At 51.4% G+C, this 24471-nt stretch overlaps 1 protein-coding gene across 6 annotated transcripts in view; it reads right to left on the bottom strand.

The window, feature by feature from the left end:
* Positions 1-24471, bottom strand: part of sytl3 (synaptotagmin-like 3) — an 85133-nt gene that overhangs the window by 10852 nt on the left and 49810 nt on the right. For all 6 annotated transcript variants that reach the window (XM_059986556.1, XM_059986558.1, XM_059986557.1 and 3 more), the window contains exons 7-9: positions 23302-23374; positions 16600-16727; positions 4931-5020 (exon numbers count right to left, since the gene is read on the bottom strand). In XM_059986556.1, the coding sequence (XP_059842539.1) occupies positions 4931-5020; positions 16600-16727; positions 23302-23374 (291 nt within the window). The remainder of the gene's footprint in view (positions 1-4930; positions 5021-16599; positions 16728-23301; positions 23375-24471) is intronic.

Raw genomic sequence — 24471 nt, 5'->3', positions numbered from 1 at the left:
CATCATTACATCGCGTCTCTTAAACTCTATCCCTCGACTTATGACTTATGACTACGCTACCATGCTGCCCCTATCTAACCCAACACTTCACCATTTAAATCTTCAACAGTTTGATTAAAACACCTGTGGTTTCTCTAGTCTCTTTTATTAACAATTCCTGATGCCTGTGCATCCACACCACCAACTTCACTGCCTTAAACACCAAAGCACACTTACCCTGGCCAAACATCTCGAGGAGAGACAAAAACAAGAGATGCTACCTAGGTGTAAAAGCCAGTACTGGGGAAGACTGAAGGAATAGACTTCTTCAAGAAAGAGAGAGAGGTGGTGATGGAGGGCAGGGGGCTTACAAGAAATTTTAGAAGTAAGAGTTCAAGATCTGCCACCATAAACCTGATTATGTACATCCCAGAATTGAGAAAGAGGTGCCAAGGCAGAAAGGGACACTCTGATTACCATCTTCCAAGGTTCTATAGGATATGCAATGGTTCCTGTGCACTTGAGGGCAGCAGTCATCGCTCCACACTTGAAGAAATGAAGGAGAAGATAAAGAGGGAGACTGGCAGTCTGCAGGCTCCAGCATCAGCGGCGGGGAAAATGCTGTAAACTATAACAAAGGCTGTAATGGCAGAACAGAATGAACAGTGCGGTAGGACTGAGCAGAATCTCCACAGGGCTGCAGAAGCCCAGTTGTATGGTCTGTCACAGTGAAGGTCGATAGGGGTGGGGATGGCAAATGGCATTGAGAAGGTAGGTGTTGCATTGGTGAAGGTGGTGACAAACCTCCAGGGAATGAACAACCACCAGGCTGTGTCTCCTCTCATGCCCGTGGACAAGCTTTACTCTGATGCCACACCCAGAGAAGGAAGCATCGTCCACCCAGTGCCCAGCTCTTTGCCCTTGAAACAAGGCTCCAGCAAGGTCCTGACAAAACTCAAAACAGCTATTCACAGGCTTTTCATTGTCATGATCTTCACAAAAGAATATTTGTGTTTTATTGAAGATCGTCAAACTGCTGGGGAAGACTTGAGTATCTGAACTACCTTGTCTCAGCCAGCAACTTGTGTCACTCCATTTTCATTTGAAACCAAATCTAAACACTATTATCATCGACAAAATGAGTGGTGTGTTGTTGGGGGCTGGAACTTTGAGCTTGTCGTGTCATCAATGGATGTAGGAGACCAGGCCTGAAGCTGGCACTCCTATGAGTCATTGGCTTATGGCAGCACTCCCTGGTGGTGGCCAGACTGCTTCTAGAGCAAGATCAGTCAGGTTTAACCCTTTGGGTGAGGACTGTTTCACTATGATTAAAAGGGTTCCACACTCTCTGGGACTGCTTCAGAGCATCATTCATCTTCCAACAGGTAGGACACTATTTGGGTGTCGACAGGTTTCCCTTCATAGCCAGGAGACCCTTCTCAGCCCTGCCGTCATTATCATTGCCAACCAGTCCACCACGTGGTCAGTTACACTCCTATTTCTACTCCTCATCCCTCCCCACCCTGCCCCTGCAGCCACTTCCCCACCCCTGTGATCCTTTCTTTGTCGTGGGGAAAAGATGGTGAAGGTCATTCTCCTGCTCACAGCACCACGTACTTGTAGGAGGAAGGATACCAGGGGCTCCCAGAAACCCACCTCTTGCCCACATTCCAGATCCCTCACGCAATGTCTCTGAATCAGCAGAGTGGGGCAACTGATTAGAGCTGCCCCTCACAACTCCATGACTTGGGTTCAATCCTGAACTCTCAAGTCCTGTCTGTGAGTTGTTTACACGTTCCCTGTGCGGACACGCCAGCTTCCTCCCACGTTGCAAAGACATGCCAGAGGGTACTTGGGCATTTTCATTTTGCCGAGTATAGGAGGTGGTAGAGGTGGTATCGGAGTGAAGGATACAGGGACAATTGCTGTGGGATTGGGACTGCACAGAGGTTGAAGAGCCTGTTTCCTCTCTGTGAAGAAGACAAAATATAATGAGGAGCACCACAAAAGAATCGTGATTATCTCGGACACACACAAGGAAATCTGCAGATGCTGGAAATTCAAGCCACACACACAAAATGCTGGTGGAACACAGCAGGCCAGGCAGCATCTATAGGGAAAAGCACTGTCGACGTTTCGGGCCAAAACCCTTCGTCAGGACTAACTGAAAGGAAAGATAGTAAGAGATTTGAAAGTAGGAGGGGGAGGGGGAAATGTGAAACGATAGGAGAAGACCGGAGGGGGTGGGGTGAAGCTAAGAGCTGGAAAAGTGATTGGCGAAAGTGATACAGAGCTGGAGAAGGGAAAGGATCATGGGACGGGAGGCCTCGGGAGAAAGAAAGGGGGAGGGGAGCACCAGAGGGAGATGGAGAACAGGCAGAGTGATGGGCAGAAAAAGAGAAAAAGAAAGTGGGGAGGAACTAAATATGTCAGGGATGGGGTAAGAAGGGGAGGAGGGGCATTAACAGAAGTTAGAGAAGTCAATGTACATGCCATCAGGTTGGAGGCTATCCAGTCAGTATATAAGGTGTTGTTCCTCCAACCTGAGTGTGGCTTCATCTTGACAGTAGAGGAGGCCATGGATTAACGTACCAGAATGGGAATGGGACGTGGAATTAAAATATGTGGTCACTGGAAGATTCTGCTTTCTCTGGTGGACAGAGCGTAGGTGTTCAGCGAAACGGTCTCCCAGTCTGCGTCGGGTCTCACCGATATATAAAAGGCCACACCGGGAGCACCGGACGCAGTATACCACACCAGCTGACTCACAGGTGAAGTGTCGCCTCACCTGGAAGGACTGTCTGGGGCCCTGAATGATGGTGAGGGAGGAAGTATAAGGACAGGTGTATCACTTGTTCTGCTTACAAGATTAAGTGCCAGGAGGGAGATCGGTGGGAAGGGATGGGGGGGACGAGTGGACAGGGGAGTCGCGTAGGGAGCGATCCCTGCGGAAAGCGGGGGGGGGGAGGGAAAGATGAGATTGGTAGTGGGATCCCGTTGGAGGTGGCGGAAGTCACGGAGAATTATACGTTGGACCTGGAGGCTGGTGGGGTGGTAGGTGAGGACAAGGAGGACCCTCTCCCGAGTGTGGTGGTGGGTGGATGGGGTGAGGGCAAATGTGCGGGAAATGTGAGAGATGCGTTTGAGAGCAGAGTTGATGGTGGAACAAGGGAAGCCCCTTTGTTTAAAAAAGGAAGACATCTCCTTCGTCCTGGAATGAAAAGCCTCATCCTGAGAGCAGATGCCGCAGAGATGGAGGAATTGTGAGAAGGGGATAGCATTTTTGCAAGAGACAGGGTGGGAAGAGTAATAGTCTAGGTAGCTGTGAGAGTCTGGAGGCTTATAGTAGATATCACTAGATAAGCCGTCTCCAGAGATGGAGACAGAAAGATCAAGAAAGGGGAGGGAGGTGTCAGAAATGGACCAGGTAAATTTGAGGGCAGGGTGAAAGTTGGAGGCAAAGTTAATAAAGTCGACGAGCTCAGCATGCATGCAGGAGGTAGCGCCAATGCAGTCGTCAATGTAGCAAAGGAAAAGAGGGTGATGGACACCCGTATAGACTTGGAACATGGACTGTTCCACAAAGCTAACGAAAAGGCAGGCATAACTGGGACCCATACGGGTGCCCATGGCTACACCTTTGGTTTGGAGGAAGTGGGAGGAGCCAAAGGAGAAATTATTGAGAGTAAGAACTAATTCCACTAGACAGGGGAGAGTGATTATCTCGGATTTCACTTACTGGTGTCGTTTTAAAGACATCAACCTGTCTTAGCAAGAGGATGGAGCAGCTTCCAGGAGACATGTTCTGGGGGAAACTGGGAAGGTGGGCAAAAGGACATCGATAGGATGCAGAGCTGGGCGGAGAAGTGGCAGATGGAGGTCAACCCATAAAGGTGTGAAGGGATTCACTTCGGAAGGCAAATTTGAAGGCGGAATACAGGGTTAATAGTAGGATTCTTACCAGTGTGGAGGAACAAAGGGATGTTGGGAGCAACATCCACAGATCCCTCAAAGTTGTGAGGGTGGTTAGGTGTGTTGGCCCCATTAGTCAGGGGGGTTGAGTTCAAGAGCCACGAGGTAACGTTGCAGCTCTAGAAAACTCTGGCTAGACCACACTTGGAATATCGTTCTCAGTTCTGGGTGCCTCATTGTAGGAAAGATGTGGAGGTTTTAGAGAGGGTGCAGAGGAGATTTACCAGGATGTTGCCTGAATTAGAGAACATGTCTGATGAAGACTGGTTGAGAAAACTAGGGATTTTCTTTCTTGAATGAAGAAAGATGAGAGGTGACTTGATAGGGGTATACAAGATGATGAGAGTTTTTCCCAGAAATAACTAATGCAAGGGTGATCGGAGGAAAATTTAGAGAGGATATCTCAGGTACGTTTTTTTTAATACAATGGGTGGTGGGTGCATGGAACGTCCTGGTGGGGTGATGATAAAGGCAGATACATTAGAGTCATTAAGAAACTCTTAGATAGGCACGTGGATGATAGAAAAATCGAGGACTTTGTAGGAGCAATCTTAGAGTAGGTTAAAAAGTCACACAGCATTGTTCTAACGGAAGCAAAATTCTTGTTTTGTCAGAGGAGGAGGGAGCGGTGAGAAATGGTGGTATTCACTGGGAGTAGCAGAATGTGAACGGAGCCGAGGGGAGGCACAGAGAGAAATGGGTGCCGAAGGAAATACCTTCAATCACTGGAAGTGAGAATGGGGAGGGGAGGCCGTGGGTGATCTTGGGCACTGGGTTCAAGGGGGCGAGAGGAGGTCTGGTTGGGTTGAGTGGGGGTACAAGTGGTATGAGTAGGAGGGGTGAGGAGGATGTGGTATGGAAAGACTAAGGAATGATCATCTTAAGGGTGAGGCTCAGCCAGGGAAGTGGCAATGTTGCAAACCCCACCCTCACATTCACCCTCCCAGAACACTTTTCACTGACCCAGTGTGGGACTGACCTGCTCCAGCTGCTGCAGAGTCTCTTCCTGGGAGCTTCCTTGCTCTCTGTCGCTCACCTTGCCGAGGCCCTGGAGGATGGCGGGAGACAGCTGCCAACAAGCAGAGATGTCCAGTCAGTGACGTTCCCCTCACCTTACTGGTTGTGATAGGGCATTCACCCTGGGGGCTGTGGGTCGGGAGGGGAGAGTGCCTGGTGGGATCAGCCGCTGTGCTGTGCCATGCTGGTTTCTGGAGAGGAGATGGATGTGGCCCCTGGAGGCTCAGGCCAGACCCCTGTCATGAGCAGCTAACTACAACTCCCACAGTGACAAGAATTAGATGAAAATTATAACGGCACCTCCCTCTTGCTATTCACACCCACCGTGAGGAAGTATGGCAGGGAAGGATCCCGACAGCTGCCAAACAGTTGTTGCGTTGCCTGTGGCAACAGGCGGGCATGGGGAAGCAGGGAGTCTGAAGGCATGAGTCATGAGGGCAAAGGTCAGCAGTGAAGGATGGGACCAGAGTTGAGTTGTCTAAGGGGAGGGTCATTTCCTGGGATCTGGTCTACGGGCACCTGTACTGACGGTCTGGTGACTGGAGTGCCCACCTTGACGGTCCAGTCTCGGACAATGCCTCCACATCAATGGTCACCCACATAAACAACACTGAACCGGGATCCGGCTGAGATGCCCCCAGACTGCAGGACAGTGTTCCTGATCCCATTCTTGGTGACTGATTTCCCTGGTTTGCGCTGCCTCTCATTGCGGTTTGAGCACTCACACAAAGCGAGGCCAAGGATGAGTGGCAGGAAGAGGCCACATTGTTACGTAAGTCCACTTCATCCATTAATCATCCCTTATGCATCCCACACCTTTGAGGTTGTGTCCACCGCTGTCCGTTCCCACCACAATATGTTCCTCAGGGCTCCATGTGCTCAACCCCAGGATTTTTCCATTTAAGTCCTGACCTCTTCGTCCTGAGACCGCGTCTCTCTGGCTCCAGACTGAGCAGCTCGAGTATCTCCTGCTCCGTACTCCAATCAGATCTCCACTCACTCCTCCAATTCTAGTTCTCTTCAGCCCATTCTGAACAGATTAAGTCACTTTTGCCAGCAACAAGCCTGAACTGCTTCCAGTCCTAGTGTGCCAGACACCAGAAATGATGACAGTACCCCAGACACGATGCAGGCAGGGATAACTAATCGGCCAGGATGGAATGGCGGAGCAGACTCAATTTGCCGAGTGGCCCAATTCTGTTCCTCCACGTTATGGCCTGGTCTATCTGTGGGCTCGCTCAAGGTAGACACAGTTGGAGTGAAACCTACACACTCCAGTACTCCAACTCTCTTGGAAAAGCCCAGCAGAGGACTTTTACACAAGAAAAAACTGGTAGGTCTGTCAGGATAAAGGAGAATCTCACAACATTTTTTTGGTGGGCATTTGAGTAACCGAGGAAAGAGTAGAGACCTTAGGGGACCAAATGGAACCATGTATGCTGAGAACTGGAGGGTGTGAGTCAGGTCTGGGTTCACCAAAAAGGACACTGCAGCTAGAGAATTCAGAATAAAGTTCCAGAACATATTATCATCAAAAAGCAGAAGGTGTTAGATGTATTTGTGGGCTTAAAGGTTGATTAATCCCCAGGACATGATGAAATATATCTGAGACTGCTGGGAGAGGCAAACATGAAGATAATGGGTGGCAAGAGATTTTTAAATCTTCATTGTTCACAGGTGAAGTGCCAGATGAATGGAGAACAGGGAATGCAGACTTTGCACTAGTCTTCCTCATGGGGGACTCTAGGTGCCAACAGAATGGAAAAACCAGACTTCCTTTAATTCCCTGAGTACAAGTCTCCATCCTTGATGGCATGCACCCAAATGGCTGCAGAATTCCGGGAGCACAGCAATGTATTTGAAAGCAGCCAAGACAACTCCCCAGTTCAAGGAGGAAGGAAGACCAAAGGCAGGGATGTACAGATCTGTTAACTGAGCATCTGTTGCTAGTAAGATGCTGGAGTCAATACTGGAAAAAAAAAGAAACAGCACATCGTTCTGGAAAGTTTAATCTAACCTTGACAACATGATTTCAAGAAAGGCGAATCATGCTCGACACCTGCTTGAGTTCTTTGAGAGGAAGCAGAGTAGGTGATTGGGGAGTCTGTAGACATAGTATATATTGCACTTTAAGAGGCATTTGACAAGGTGCTGCCATGGAGGCTTGTGTACAGGTATTGGAGATGTGTTAGCATGAATTGAAAACTGGCTGGTGGTTGGAATATATGAACTAGTGGAGCATTCCAGGGATCAGCTCTTGGCCCACAATCTCTCACTATTTATAGGCATGACCTGGAAGAGGAGAGGAAGCAAGTTTGCTGATGACACAAGGACAAGTTGAAGTGAGGATATTATGACTTTATGATAGTTTATAGAGCAGATTGACTGAGTGATCGGGCAATTGGAGGTAAATTCCATTTATTTATCTGTTTATCTATTGAGATTCAGTGTGGAACGGGCCCTTCCGGCCCTTTGAGCTGCACTGCCCAGTAACTCCCCAATTTAACCCTTGCCTAATCATGGGACAGTTTACAATGACCAATTAACCTACCAACCAGCACGCCTCTGGACTGTGGGAAGAAACCGGAGAACCCGGTGAAGGGGAGAACGTACAAGCTCATACAGGCAGCGGCAGAAATTGAACCCGGGTCGCTGGAACTGTACAGCATTGTGCTAACCACTAACAGGCTTACCCTGCCACCCCAAGTGCAAAATGCGTGACCTCACACTTGCCCACATTACACTCCACTTACCAGGGTTTTGCCCAATCACTCAGTCTCCCTACAACTCACTGCAATGTCAGGTCATGCACTTCGGAGAGGGAAGTCAAAATGAGGATTATTACTTCAATACAGAGAGAATGCAGGTGAGTGAAATATAGAGGGAGCTACGTGTTCCAGTGCATGTATTACCGACAGTAGAAAGTGTCAGATAACTGAGGTGGTAAATGCCGTGTGGTCCCTATTGTGACAGGGTTAGAGTTTAGAAATAGTTTGAGTGTGTTACACTTGTACAGGGCCTCACCTTGAGTACTGGGCATAGTTTTGTCCCCTTACCAGCATCCAGGATGTGATAACACTGAAGGGAGTACAAAGGGGATTCACCAAGCTAATTCAAGAGATCCAGAGAGATATCCAGATTCAAGAGATCGAGAGAGGCCAAACTGGTTCGGTTGGTATTCAAGAATCTAAAGGGGAGTGCCAAACAGATGCAAAGATATCCCTGATGTACCATGGGAATTCTCTACCCCAGAGTAATGTGTATGCCAAATGACTGCAAGCATTTAAAGATGGAAAAATGTTTGAAAGACCAAGGACTGAGGGAAATGGGAACGGGCACAGATGGGCAGTCAAGGTCAGATTGGATCAGCACATTAATTGGTGGTGGGGGGAAGGGCTGAGTGGCATACTCCTTCTCCGAATTTGTTGTCTTCCTGCATGGGTACTCAATGGCCAGCATGGACGTGATTGGCAAGTGGCCCTTTTTCACTGCCCTGTGACTCTGTTGACTACTGATTCTCATTTTCTGCATTGACTGAGCTGCACTCCAGTTGGCTTTGGGGTCACTCACTACAGGGTGTATGGACCAGATCTGTCTAGGATCCTGCTGGGGTCACTCACTACAGGGTGTATGGACCAGATCTGTCCAGGGTCCTGCTGGGGTCACTCACTACAGGGTTAATAGACCAGATCTGTCTAGGATCCTGCTGGGGTCACTCACTACAGGGTGTATGGACCAGATCTGTCTAGGATCCTGCTGGGGTCACTCACTACAGGGTGTATGGACCAGATCTGTCCAGGGTCCTGCTGGGGTCACTCACTACAGGGTTAATAGACCAGATCTGTCCAGGGTCCTGCTGTGGTCACTCACTACAGGGTTAATAGACCAGATCTGTCCAGGGTCCTGCTGGGGTCACTCACTACAGGGTTAATAGACCAGATCTGTCCAGGGTCCTGCTGGGGTCACTCACTACTGGTTCAGTGATACAGACAACGGAGGGCCTGTGGTTTTTACCGGGCTGGCTTTGGTACGAACACTGGGGATAATCGACCGCCTTCCGGCTTCGTCAGTGCCAGCGCATCGGGACATCAGAGGTCTGTGAACACCGTAGGTTCCAGCTGTCGACTGTTCATTACAGACACCCTCTCAGGGTGACACTTCCTGGGTGACACAGGTGCTCAAGTGAGTGTGCTGCCAACATCGCCTATCGATGAGAAGGCAAAGAGCGATGAAACCTCGCTGGCAGCAAGATCCAGACTCACGGGATACAATGGGTGAAGCTGTGCTTCAGTGGGCCATGTTGTGCTTCATCCTGGCTGACGTGGCCAGACCTCTGCTTGGTGCAGATTTCCCGTGAGCCCAAGGACTGTCAGTCCATCTGAAGACCTGGTGGCTTGTGGATGTCCAGGACTTTGGCTCATTACCTTGCTTCCCCGGTAGGTTTCCCCACAACGACTCTGTAAGCGCATGTGAGTTTCCTCGACTGCTGCGTGAATTCCCAAACCCCACCAAACTCACACTCTCTACGACGGTCACAGAACATGGGGGTCGAGCACCTCCTTCCACAGCTGGCCCGCCAGTCCGTGCCAGCGCACAGAGACTGGACCGAGAAAAGCTGGCGACTGCGAAACCTGAGTTTGCCGAGACTTGGCATTGTGTGCCAGTTGAATAGCCCCTGGGCTTTGCCCCTCTATATGGTGCCCACGTTCCGAAGGTGGTTGCCAATCATGTGGTGTGGCAATTGCCAACGCCGTTACAGCCACCACCCCCAATTGTTACTCAGTCTTATTCATCCAGGACTTCTTGGCACACTTAGCTAGAAAGTTAAATTTTTTACAAAGCCATTTGAGATAGGGGCTACCAACAGGTGCGTGTGTTCCTGGAGAACATTCCCAAAGTGACTGTGAGAACCCCGTTTGGCCTCTTCAAGTTTCTGCGCGTGCTGTTTGGGCTGAAAAATGCCACACAGACTTTCCAATGGCCGATGGACTTAGATTTGCGTTTTATTCACCTGGGTGAAGTACTTGTTGCCAGTGCACCCAAATCCGAACACGTATCTCATCTCTGTACACTTTTAAGTCAACGCTGCTAAATGCCGTTTTGAGGTGTCATTGACTTCCTCAGCCATCATACCTCTGCAGAAGGTGTGAAACCCCTCACAACAAAAGTAGCCGCTGTTGTGGATTTCCCACCACACCACACCACAGAAGAACTACAGGGGGTTTTAGGCATGGTGAGCTTCTATCACCATTACTACTAGCGCCTCAGACTTTGCTGTGGGTGCTGTGCGTGGTCAGAACCGTGCGGAAGCTGCTCCCCTTCTTCAGCCGGCGAATTGCGTCACGTTTGACCGTGAGCTTCTCAGTCTCTATCTGGCTGTCCGCCTTCTTCGCTTTCTTCTAGAGGGCCGCCATTTCACAGTGTTTGTTAACCACAAACCCCTCGTGTATGTGATGGCCACAATATCTGAGCCTTGGTCTGCACAGCAGCAATACCGCCTAGCCTACATATCTGAGTTCACAACGGATATACAACATATCGGGGGGAAAATAACACCGTGGCTGACTGCCTCCCACGGCCAGCCGTTGGGGCCGTACACATAGGGGTTGACTATGCTGGCATGACAGACAACCAAGTTACTGACCCAGAGGTGCAGGCTAACCGAACAGCAGTTGGCGACCTGTGGTTTGCTGACATTAAGTTTGGAGAAGCTGGGTTTCTCTCCTGTGTGATGTTTCAACTGGCATACGTGGGCTCTTGCATCTGGGCCAGAAGGCCTCTCAAAAGCTGGTTACACTAATGTTTGTGTGGCATGGCCTTAGAAAGGACGTGCCTGTGTGGAGTGCCCGTGGGCAAAAATTAACCGTCATTTCCAGGGGCTATTGGCACCTTTTGAAGTCCCTGAGTGATGGTTTGATCACGTCAATGTGGACCTTGTTGGTCCTCTTCACCACCCCCCACCCCGTGGTTTCACACTCCTAACCACGGTGGACCGTACCACCAGATGGGCAGAGGCCATCCCTCTAGCATTGATAATGGCTGCAGATGTGGCACGGGCATTCATCAGCTCCATCTGGCACCTCATCTGATATTTCTTCCAACTGTGGTCCTCCAATTCATTTCAGACCACGGGGTTGCCACGCCCCAGAACCTCGGTGTTAGGCTATATCACACCACGACGTATCATGTGCCGTCCAATGGCCTATAAGGCTGCCCTGACCAATGAGTCATCTCCCGTGGGTCGTGCTGGGGCTCAGAACAGCTCCAAAAGAGGACCTGCAGTGTCTGTGGCTGAGTTGGGATACGGGCAGCCGTAACGATTGCCGAGTGGTTCACCCCTGATGCCACAACCGCCTGGTCAGTCTCCCAACAGCGTTCCACCCTCCTCAATAAATTCAATTCCTTTGCTCCTATTCCTACTTCCCATCATGCCTTACAACACTATTGGGTTCCCGTCGACCTACCAGTTTCAGTGAATCCAGGGGGGCTTGAGTAGGGTAACGTAATCGGTGGAAACAATTAGAATTCACAACCACCTGAATTGAGTTTGGATTCTCTTTAAGAGGCTGGTCTAAAGTGATGACATAATTACTGAAAGGACTTTTAGTGCACTTTGTGCTCAGTTTTTAGTGTCCAATCAATGAGTTTCTACAGCTATTTCTCAAGCATAATATGTCTCCACAATTTTATTTATGAAACCCTACAGGGTCATTTAGGACATGGTCAGTCGACCAGATCTGTCCAGGGTCAGGAGAGGTTCAGTAGACCAGATCTGTCCAGGGTCAGGACAGGGTCAGTGGACCAGATCTGTCCAGGGTCAGGAAAGGGTCGGTGGACCAGATCTGACCAGGGTCAGGACAGGGTCAGTGGACCAGATCTGTCCAGGGTCAGGAGAGGGTCCGTGGACCAGATCTGTCCAGGGTCAGGAGAGGGTCGGTGGACCAGATCTGTCCAGGGTCGGTGGACCAGATCTGTCCAGGGTCAGGAGAGGGTCGTTGGACCAGATCTGTCCAGGGTCAGGACAGGGTCGGTGGACCAGATCTGTCCAGGGTCAGGACAGGGTCAGTGGACCAGATCTGTCCAGGGTCAGGACAGGGTCAGTGGACCAGATCTGTCCAGGGTCAGGACAGGGTCGGTGGACCAGATCTCTCCAGGGTCGGTGGACCAGAACTGTCCAGGGTCAGGAGAAGGTCGGTGGACCAGATCTGTCCAGAGTCAGGACAGGGTCGGTGGACCAGATCTGTCCAGGGTCAGGACAGGGTCAGTGGACCAGATCTGTCCAGGGTCAGTTCAGGGTCAGTGGACCAGATCTGTCCAGGGTCAGGACAGGGTCGGTGGACCAGATCTGTCCAGGGTCAGGACAGGGTCGGTGGACCAGATCTGTCCAGGGTCAGGAGAGGGTCAGTGGACCAGATCTGTCCAGGGTCAGGAGAGGGTCAGTGGACCAGATCTGTCCAGGGTCAGGACAGGGTCGGTGGACCAGATCTGTCCAGGGTCAGGAAAGGGTTGGTGGACCAGATCTGTCCAGGGTCAGGACAGGGTCGGTGGACCAGATCTGTCCAGGGTCAGGAGAGGGTCGGTGGACCAGATCTGTCCAGGGTCGGTGGACCAGATCTGTCCAGGGTCAGGACAGGGTCAGTGGACCAGATCTGTCCAGGTCAGGAGAGGGTCGGTGGACCAGATCTGTCCAGGGTCAGGAGAGGGTCGGTGGACCAGATCTGTCCAGGGTCAGTGGACCAGATCTGTCCAGGGTCAGGAGAGGGTCGGTGGACCAGATCTGTCCAGGGTCAGGACAGGGTCGGTGGACCAGATCTGTCCAGGGTCAGGAGAGGGTCAGTGGACCAGATCTGTCCAGGGTCAGGAGAGGGTCAGTGGACCAGATCTGTCCAGGGTCAGGACAGGGTCGGTGGACCAGATCTGTCCAGGGTCAGGAAAGGGTCGGTGGACCAGATCTGTCCAGGGTCAGGACAGGGTCAGTGGACCAGATCTGTCCAGGGTCAGGAGAGGGCCGGTGGACCAGATCTGTCCAGGGTCGGTGGACCAGATCTGTCCAGGGTCAGGAGAGGGCCGGTGGACCAGATCTGTCCAGGGTCGGTGGACCAGATCTGTCCAGGGTCGGTGGACCAGATCTGTCCAGGGTCGGTGGACCAGATCTGTCCAGGGTCAGGAGAGGGCCGGTGGACCAGATCTGTCCAGGGTCGGTGGACCAGATCTGTCCAGGGTCGGTGGACCAGATCTGTCCAGGGTCGGTGGACCAGATCTGTCCAGGGTCAGGACAGGGTCAGTGGACCAGATCTGTCCAGGGTCAGGAGAGGGTCGGTGGACCAGATCTGTCCAGGGTCAGGAGAGGGTCGGTGGACCAGATCTGTCCAGGGTCAGTGGACCAGATCTGTCCAGGGTCAGGAGCGGGTCAGTGGACCAGATCTGTCCAGGGTCAGGAGAGGGTCCGTGGGCCAGATCTGTCCAGGGTCAGGAGGGGGTCAGTGGACCAGATCTGTCCAGGGTCAGTGGACCAGATCTGTCCAGGGTCAGGACAGGGTCGTTGGACCAGATCTGTCCAGGGTCAGGACAGGGTCGGTGGACCAGATCTGTCCAGGGTCAGGACAGGGTCGGTGGACCAGATCTGTCCAGGGTCATGACAGGGTCGGTGGACCAGATCTGTCCAGGGTCAGGACAGGGTCGGTGGACCAGATCTGTCCAGGGTCAGGACAGGGTCGTTGGACCAGATCTGTCCAGGGTCAGGACAGGGTCGGTGGACCAGATCTGTCTAGGGTCAGGACAGGGTCGGTGGACCAGATCTGTCCAGGGTCAGGAAAGGGTCGGTGGACCAGATCTGTCCAGGGTCAGGACAGGGTCGGTGGACCAGATCTGTCCAGGGTCAGGAGAGGGTCCGTGGACCAGATCTGTCCAGGGTCAGGAGAGGGTCGGTGGACCAGATCTGTCCAGGGTCAGGACAGGGTCGGTGGACCAGATCTGTCCAGGGTCAGGAAAGGGTCGGTGGACCAGATCTGTCCAGGGTCAGGACAGGGTCGGTGGACCAGATCTGTCCAGGGTCAGGAGAGGGTCCGTGGACCAGATCTGTCCAGGGTCAGGAGAGGGTCGGTGGACCAGATCTGTCCAGGGTCAGGAAAGAGTCGGTGGACCAGATCTGTCCAGGGTCAGGAGAGGGTCGGTGGACCAGATCTGTCCAGGGTCAGGACAGGGTCGGTGGACCAGATCTGTCCAGGGTCAGGACAGGGTCGGTGGACCAGATCTGTCCAGGGTCAGGACAGGGTTGGTGGACCAGATCTGTCCAGGGTCAGGACAGGGTCGTTGGACCAGATCTGTCCAGGGTCAGGACAGGGTCGGTGGACCAGATCTGTCCAGGGTCAGGACAGGGTCGTTGGACCAGATCTGTCCAGGGTCAGGACAGGGTCGGTGGACCAGATCTGTCCAGGGTCAGGACAGGGTCGTTGGACCAGATCTGTCCAGGGTCAGGACAGGGTCGGTGGACCAGATCTGTCCAGGGTCAGGACAGGGTCGTTGGACCAGATCTGTCCAGGGTCAGGACAGGGTCGGTGGACCAGATCTGTCCAGGGTCAGGACAGGGTTGGTGGACCAGATCTGTCCAGGGTCAGGAAAGGGTCGGTGGACCAGATCTGTCCAGGGTCAGGACAGAGTCAGTGGACCAGATCTGTCCAGGGTCAGGAGAGGGTCCGTGGACCAGATCTGTCCAGGGTCAGGAGAGGGTCGGTGGACCAGATCTGTCCAGGGTCGGTGGACCAGATCTGTCCAGGGTCAGGAGAGGGTCGTTGGACCAGATCTGTCCAGGGTCAGGACAGGGTCGGTGGACCAGATCTGTCCAGGGTCAGGACAGGGTCAGTGGACCAGATCTGTCCAGGGTCAGGACAGGGTCAGTGGACCAGATCTGTCCAGGGTCAGGACAGGGTCGGTGGACCAGATCTCTCCAGGGTCGGTAGACCAGATCTGTCCAGGGTCAGGAGAAGGTCGGTGGACCAGATCTGTCCAGAGTCAGGACAGGGTCGGTGGACCAGATCTGTCCAGGGTCAGGAGAGGGTCAGTGGACCAGATCTGTCCAGGGTCAGTTCAGGGTCAGTGGACCAGATCTGTCCAGGGTCAGGACAGGGTCGGTGGACCAGATCTGTCCAGGGTCAGGACAGGGTCGATGGACCAGATCTGTCCAGGGTCAGGACAGGGTCGGTGGACCAGATCTGTCCAGGGTCAGGACAGGGTCGTTGGACCAGATCTGTCCAGGGTCAGGACAGGGTCGGTGGACCAGATCTGTCCAGGGTCAGGACAGGGTCGGTGGACCAGATCTGTCCAGGGTCAGGAGAGGGTCGGTAGACCAGATCTGTCCAGGGTCAGGACAGGGTCAATGGCCCAGATCTGTCCAGGGTCAGGACAGGGTCGTTGGACCAGATCTGTCCATGGTCAGGAGAGGGTCGGTGGACCAGATCTGTCCAGGGTCAGGACAGGGTCGGTGGATCAGATCTGTCCAGGGTCAGGAGAGGGTCAGTGGACCAGATCTGTCCAGGGTCAGGACAGGGTCAATGGCCCAGATCTGTCCAGGGTCAGGACAGGGTCGGTGGACCAGATCTGTCCAGGGTCAGGACAGGGTCAATTTGCCTATATTTGGCTCATACCCTTGTAAACATTTCTGATCGATGTCCCTGTCCAAATATGTTTTAAATGCTATTAATGTCTCAGCCAGTTCCTCTGGCTGCTCAACCAATATACACAGCACCCTTGTGAAAAACGTGCCCTTTAGATTCCCTCTGAAGCTTTCCCCTCTCACTTTAAACCCATACCCTCTAGGTTTAGATTCCAGTGAAACCGGGTGGTGGGTGGAGATGCGTCTCTACCCAAGGAGGTGTCAGGCACTCCTTCCCTCTGCTAACCTGCAGGTCACCCTTGGGCAAGGTTTAGCACCTGCTTAGCCCCCCCCCCCCCCGATCAGGGTCACTTAAAGGCAAGGCAAATCACTTCCATAGAAAAATTTGCCAAGAGCAATCATGGTCAGGAAAAGACCATGATCACCCACGTCATACAACACAACACGTAACGATGATGTCAAACAACACGGCACGTAATGATGATGATGCTCCTGGGGAAAATAATACTGTGACCATTTATCCTGTGTCGGGCCCTCAAGATAGTATAGACCTCAGTAAAGTTACCCATCACTTTCCAGTCCCTCCTTATGACTCAAGTCCTCCAGACCTGGTAACATGGTGAGAATCCTTCCTTCCTGTGGGTGGGGGACCAGAACTGCACACAATACGTGAAGTGGGGTCTCACCAGCTGCAAAGTAACGTCACAACTCTTATTCTCAATGCTTTGGCCGATGCATCATTCTAAGCGATTCCTTCACCAGCCTGTGTCGCCACTTTCAGGGAACTGTGTGCTGTACCCCCAGGGCTCTGTTCTGCCACAGTCTCCGTTTACTGTCTATACCAAATCCTGTCCTACTGGAGGACAGCACTCACACTGCTCTGAGTTAAATCCCATCTGCCTTTGCTTGATCCACTTCCCCATTTGATTGGGAGCCGGTACTATTTCCCAGTTGTTCCTGGAGCTTTGAACCAGGTCAACATCGGTAATGAACACAGAGAAAACGTTTCCACTATTTACCATGCTTGCACTGGTTAAGGCTGTGTCGGACAGACTTCTCTCCTTCTTCAACTCACAAGCTTTGGGCGCATAACTTGCTGAGAGCAGCTGGCTGTCCTTCGGCATATCTTCATGAGATTTGGAGATTTCTGCAGAAAGACATGTTTCAGCAATAAAGTGGAGATTTCATTTCATTCAAGATTCCTTTGATAATCTCACTGTGTTCTCTTACATTTCTTGTTCTCCATAAGAATCTCGTTCATTCCTACCTGTTACGTTCCTCCTTTTTACTCTTAACCTGGTCCTCAACATCTCTTAAAAACTAAGGTAGCCTACACTTATTATCTTTCATGAGGAAATCTGCAGGTGCTGGAAATTCAAGCAACACACACAAAATGCTGGTGGAACGCAGCAGGCCAGGCAGCATCTACACGGAGAAGCAATGTCGACGTTTCGGGCCGAGACCCTTCGTCAGGACTAACTGAAAGGAAAGATAGTAAGAGATTTGAAAGTAGGAGGGGGAGAGGGAAATGTGAAATGATACGAGAAGACCGGAGGGGGTGGGGTGAAGCTGAGAGCCAGAAAAGTAATTGGCAAAAGGGATACAGAGCTAGAGAAGGGAAAGGATCATGGGACGGGAGGTCTCGGGAGAAAGAAAGGGGGAGGGGAGCACCAGAGGGAAATGGAGAACAGGCAGAGTGATGGGCAGAGAGAGAGAGAAAAAAAAGGGAGGGGGGAAGAAAACAATAAAAAGGATGGGGTAAGAAGGGGAGGAGGGGCATTAACGGAAGTTAGCAATGTTCATGCCATCAGTTTGGAGGCTACCCAGCCGGTATATAAGGTGTTGTTACTCCAACCTGAGTGTGACTTCATCTTGACAGTAGAGGAGGCCATGGAATATCAGAATATATATATATATATATATATATATATATATATACATATCAGAATGGGAATGGGACGTGGAATTAAAATGTGTGGCCACAGGGAGATCCTGCTTTCTCTGGCAGACCGCACGTAGCTGTTCAGCTTCTGTAACTTCCGCCACCTCCAACGGGATCCCACTACCAAGCACATCTTTCCCTCCCCCCCTTTCTGCTTTCCGCAGGGATCGCTCCCTATGCGACTCCCTTGTCCACTCGCTCCCCCCATCCCTTCCCACCGATCTCCCTCCTGGCACTTATCCTTGTAAACGGAACAAGTGCTACACCTGCCCTTACACTTCCTCCTTCACCACCATTCAGGGCCCCAGACAGTCCTTCCAGGTGAGGCGACACTTCACCTGTGAGTCGGCTGGTGTGGTATACTGCATCCGGTGCTCCCGGTGTGGCCTTTTATATATTGGTGAGACCCGACGCAGACTGGGAGACCGTTTTGCTGAACACCTACGCTCGGTCCACCAGAGAAAGCAGGATCTCCCAGTGGCCACACATTTTAATTCCACGTCGTCCACCAGCCAGACACTAACCTACCCCAGACCCATTCTCACTCCACCAGCCAGACACTAACAGACCCCAGACCCATTCTCACTCCACCAGCCAGACACTAACAGACCCCAGACCCATTCTCACTCCACCAGCCAGACACTAACAGACCCCAGACCCATTCTCACTCCACCAGCCAGACACTAACAGACCCCAGACCCATTCTCACTCCACCAGCCAGACACTAACAGACCCCAGACCCATTCTCACTCCACCAGTCAGACAATAACAGACCACAGACCCATTCTCACTCCACCAGTCAGACACTAACAGACCCCAGACCCATTCTCACTCCACCAGCCAGACACTAACAGACCCCAGACCCATTCTCACTCCACCAGCCAGACACTAACAGACCCCAGACCCATTCTCACTCCACCAGCCAGACACTAACAGACCCCAGACCCATTCTCACTCCACCAGTCAGACAATAACAGACCCCAGACCCATTCTCACTCCACCAGCCAGACACTAACAGACCCCAGACCCATTCCCACTCCACCAGTCAGACACTAACAGACCCCAGACCCATTCTCACTCCACCAGCCAGACACTAACAGACCCCAGACCCATTCTCACTCCACCAGCCAGACACTAACAGACCCCAGACCCATTCTCACTCCACCAGCCAGACACTAACAGACCCCAGACCCATTCTCACTCCACCAGTCAGACAATAACAGACCCCAGACCCATTCTCACTCCACCAGCCAGACACTAACAGACCCCAGACCCATTCTCACTCCACCAGCCAGACACTAACAGACCCCAGACCCATTCTCACTCCACCAGCCAGACACTAACAGACCCCAGACCCATTCTCACTCCACCAGTCAGACAATAACAGACCCCAGACCCATTCTCACTCCACCAGCCAGACACTAACAGACCCCAGACCCATTCTCACTCCACCAGTCAGACAATAACAGACCCCAGACCCATTCTCACTCCACCAGCCAGACACTAACAGACCCCAGACCCATTCTCACTCCACCAGTCAGACAATAACAGACCACAGACCCATTCTCACTCCACCAGCCAGACAGTGATAGACCCCAGACCCATTCTCACTCCACCAGCCAGACACTAACAGACCCCAGACCCATTCTCACTCCACCAGTCAGACAATAACAGACCCCAGACCCATTCTCACTCCACCAGTCAGACACTAACAGACCCCAGACCCATTCTCACTCCACCAGCCAGACAGTGATAGACCCCAGACCCATTCTCACTCCACCAGCCAGACAGTGATAGACCCCAGACCCATTCTCACTCCACCAGCCAGACAGTGATAGACCCCAGACCCATTCTCACTCCACCAGTCAGACAGTGATAGACCCCAGACCCATTCCCACTCCACCAGCCAGACAGTGATAGACCCCAGACCCATTCTCACTCCACCAGTCAGACAGTGATAGACCCCAGACCCATTCTCACTCCACCAGCCAGACAGTGATAGACCCCAGACCCATTCTCACTCCACCAGCCAGACAGTGATAGACCCCAGACCCATTCTCACTCCACCAGCCAGACAGTGATAGACCCCAGACCCATTCTCACTCCACCAGCCAGACAGTGATAGACCCCAGACCCATTCTCACTCCACCAGCCAGACAGTGATAGACCACAGACCCATTCCCACTCCACCAGTCAGACACTAACTGACCCCAGACCCATTCCCACTCCACTAGCCAGACACTAACAGACCCCAGACCCATTCTCACTCCACCAGTCAGACACTAACTGACCCCAGACCCATTCCCACTCCACCAGTCAGACACTAACAGACCCCAGACCCATTCTCACTCCACCAGCCAGACACTAACAGACCCCAGACCCATTCTCACTCCACCAGTCAGACAGTGATAGACCCCAGACCCATTCTCACTCCACCAGCCAGACAGTGATAGACCCCAGACCCATTCTCACTCCACCAGCCAGACAGTGATAGACCCCAGACCCATTCCCACTCCACCAGTCAGACACTAACTGACCCCAGACCCATTCCCACTCCACTAGCCAGACACTAACAGACCCCAGACCCATTCTCACTCCACCAGTCAGACACTAACTGACCCCAGACCCATTCCCACTCCACCAGTCAGACACTAACAGACCCCAGACCCATTCTCACTCCACCAGCCAGACACTAACAGACCCCAGACCCATTCTCACTCCACCAGTCAGACAGTGATAGACCCCAGACCCATTCCCACTCCACCAGTCAGACACTAACTGACCCCAGACCCATTCCCACTCCACTAGCCAGACACTAACAGACCCCAGACCCATTCTCACTCCACCAGTCAGACACTAACAGACCCCAGACCCATTCTCACTCCACCAGCCAGACAATGATAGACCCCAGACCCATTCTCACTCCACCAGTCAGACAGTGATAGACCCCAGACCCATTCTCACTGCACCAGCCAGACACTAACAGACCCCAGACCCATTCTCACTCCACCATCCGGGCACTAACAGACCCCAGACCCATTCTCACTCCACCAGCCAGACACTAACTGGCCCCCAGACCCATTCTCACTCCACCAGCCAGACACTAACAGACCCCAGACCCTTTCTCACTCCACCATCTGGTCACTAACTGACCCCAGACCCATTCTCACTCCACCAGTCAGACAGTGGTAGACCCCAGACCCATTCTCACTCCACCAGCCAGACAATAACAGACCCCAGACCCATTCTCACTCCACCAGTCAGGCACTAACAGACCCCAGACCCATTCTCACTCCACCAGCCAGACACTAACAGACCCCAGACCCATTCTCACTCCACCAGCCAGACAGTAATAGACCCCAGACCCATTCTCACTCCACCAGTCAGACAGTGATAGACCCCAGACCCATTCTCACTGCACCAGCCAGACACTAACAGACCCCAGACCCATTCTCACTCCACCATCCGGGCACTAACAGACCCCAGACCCATTCTCACTCCACCAGTCAGACAGTGATAGACCCCAGACCCATTCTCACTCCACCAGCCAGACACCAACAAACCCCAGACCCATTCCCACTCCACCAGTCAGACACTAACTGACCCCAGACCCATTCTCACTCCACCAGCCAGACATTAACAAACCCCAGACCCATTCTCACTCCATCAGTCAGACAGTGATAGACCCCAGACCCATTCTCACTCCACCAGCCAGACAGTGATAGACCCCAGACCCATTCTCACTCCACCAGCCAGACAGTGATAGACCCCAGACCCATTCTCACTGCACCAGCCAGACACTAACAGACCCCAGACCCATTCTCACTCCACCATCCGGGCACTAACAGACCCCAGACCCATTCTCACTGCACCAGCCAGACATTAACAAACCCCAGACCCATTCTCACTCCATCAGTCAGACAGTGATAGACCCCACACCGATTCTCACTCCACCAGCCAGACACTAATAGCGAAAAAAGAAGGAAACTTAATTGAAATCTGAATAGAAACTGGAGTATCTGCCTCTTCTCACCAAAGGCTCAACCCCCCCTCTAAATCTGCCCACTCACACAATGGTCACTTCACTGAGATATTTTTGCCTACTGCCCTATAAGTTGCCATATCTGGCGAAAAACTTCTGAAAGGCCCCATTTGCTTTTTAAGCCAGGGTTCATTCCTTTCAACAAGAGACTGGTAACATTCAGTGATAGGTTTACCGTGTAAAACTTGAAAGCTTTGCAGGGGTGATGTACAGGGCTGTGCTGGACCTGCATCGCCTGGCCTGTCCGTGAGGCCACAGTGGGCAGCTCCTGCACAGAGCTACATCCAGTCTGCGAGCACCTTTCGGCACCACTGTCACATAGTACCTGATACTGGACCGGGGGAACACAATACCATCTTGTTCATGTTTCAGAACTTGCAATAACTCACACAGAATGAACTTTCAAATGTTGTCCATTTACAAATAGAGTATGCTGAGTTACAATCAAGCCAGGATTATTGCTCATTTAACTGTATACAAGTATATAACATACATAACCATATAGTGTAGCTAGAAATGAGACTTATCTCCAAACACAGAACACACGACAACTTAAGAAGGTAAGGGTAAAATCTACAGATGAGTCACACATAAATAACCAAGTAAAGTTATTTTTTGTAAGGTACAGAACTGATTAATCGGTGATACTTCAAACACGATGCGGCAGAGAATATGCTGAGTTACAAGCAACCATCTAGATTTTTGTCTCATAAGATGAGCACTAGCCTCCGTAGTATCCAGGACGTTTTCAAAGAGCAATGCCCCAAAAAGGTGGCATCCATATTTCACGACCCCCAGCACCCAGGACATGCCCTCTTCTCACTGCTACCATCAGGAAGGTGGCACAGAAGCCTGAAGAAACACACTCGGCGATTCAGGAACAGCTTCTGCCTCTCTGCCATCCAATTTCTGAATGGACATTGAACCTAGGAACACTACCTCATTCCAATTTTATTTCTGCTCTTTTTGCACTACTTATTTTATTTAACTCTTTGATATATATAATCCAAGTTGCAGGGATTGTGTGTAGGAACATCTGTGCAGAGTGTGGATTGGACACTCCCGAGTCCAAGTGAGGAACACCCAAGAAGGTAGTGGAGATTGATAGAGCTAAGATCCTGTGGGGCTTTCAGATAAAGATCGATAATCAGGTACTGGCCGACCAACCAGACATAGGAATACTGGACAAGGAACAGAAGAAAGCATTTGTAATAGATGTGCCAATCCTGAATGACAGTAGCATCGAGGAGAAAGAATATGAGAAGCTGAAGAGCTTCAAAGAGCAGATAGAAAGGATGTGTAAGTTTAAAGCCAGAGTAATCCCGGTGGTGACAGGGGCTACAACAAATCCCAGCATCTAAGATCTCAGCCCAGAAGAACCCACTACTAGGAACAGCAAGGGTACTGCACCGAACCCTCAAGCTCCCAGGCCTCTGGTAGAGGACCCGAGATTGAGGGAAACAAACACATACATATATACACACACACACACACACACACACACACACACACACACACACACACATATTTAATTCAGTTTTTTTTTATCATCATGTATTGCATTGTACTGCTGCTGCAAGGTTAATAAATTGCACAACGTATACCAGTGATATGAAACCTGATTCTGATTTTAAATAACATTACATCTCAGTGCTGTGAGCACCAGATATTTAACTCGAGAAAGTAGGACTTTTAACCCAATATCTCCATTTTAGGGATAGAGCTGGGACTACTTACGTCGGACGCGATCAGTAAGCGACCAGAACAAGTTCTCCATTGACCTAGTGAATCCTTTTGAGTGCTTGTCGTCCTAAAAATAGTCAAATCATCTTTCATCAATTGTGCTGTCTTTAACAATATTTATTTCTATATCAAGCATAGTTGCAAATTTATAGAATTTGTCATTTGTGATACCCAATTATCCACAGTAGAGTTAAATTTGTAAACTTTAGAACAGCAGTTCTGTGCTATCTTGGAAATAATATAAATATGGAAGTTCCTATTTGTTTGAAACCATCAAATTCCTATTGATTACATTGAGATGCTGGACTGCCACAGTGGCGTCCAACTCTGCTGCAGCTTTCAGCAAGGGCTCCTGCTAAACCTGCGCCCTCTCCACGCACAGGCACAGCTGCCGAGTGACAAGGAGGTTTCAGAAACATAACTACATCGCATGCATTGAGCCAATTTAAAGATTTCAAATATTTTCAATTATTTTTAGCCCTTATTTTGCAAGATTGCAAGGATTTAACAGTTCTGTCTGTGTGTGCCACCATGTCCAACAAGAATGTCCAAGACAATGGCTCAACTTGTGCTCTTGGGTGGGGTGGGGGGGGTGAGGGTTCACACAATCAGAGGAGATTGGCCGGGATCTTTCTTCTCCCGGAAAACTGCAGGCTGCTAACACCATGGATATCATAAAAACTGAGAAGGCCAGAAATACTCAGAGGGCACGTAGCAGTTGTTGAGGAAGACAAAGCCAATGACCTCTCATCAGAATCTCCCTCCACTGGTGCTGTCCGCCCTGCTGAATACCTATGGCAGCACGCGACAAGCTGATAGACGTGGTGAACACAGAGGCTAATGAGGTGAAAGGTTAGAAACATAGAAAACCTACAGCACAATGCAACCCTTCAGCCCACAATGCAGGTTCTGCCTGGATTGAAGAGTGGATGTCTGGGAAATGGAGGAAATGCGAGACAGGACTCCGGCAACCATGGTAGAAGGTGCATTTTCTAATAAAGGAGGATATTTCAGTATTTCTGAAATGGGAGGTCTCATCTTGATGATAAATCCAGCAGAGACAGGGGAATGGCACCCTTCTAGGAGTTGGGATGTAGTCTAGCTAGCAGTGAGAATCAATGGTTCGTAGTGGATACTGGTGGGAAGTCTGTCTCCTGAGATGGA

Source organism: Hypanus sabinus, chromosome 12, assembly GCF_030144855.1.
Source record: "Hypanus sabinus isolate sHypSab1 chromosome 12, sHypSab1.hap1, whole genome shotgun sequence".
NCBI lineage: Eukaryota > Metazoa > Chordata > Chondrichthyes > Myliobatiformes > Dasyatidae > Hypanus > Hypanus sabinus.
This window is presented reverse-complemented; position numbering and strand designations above follow the sequence as displayed.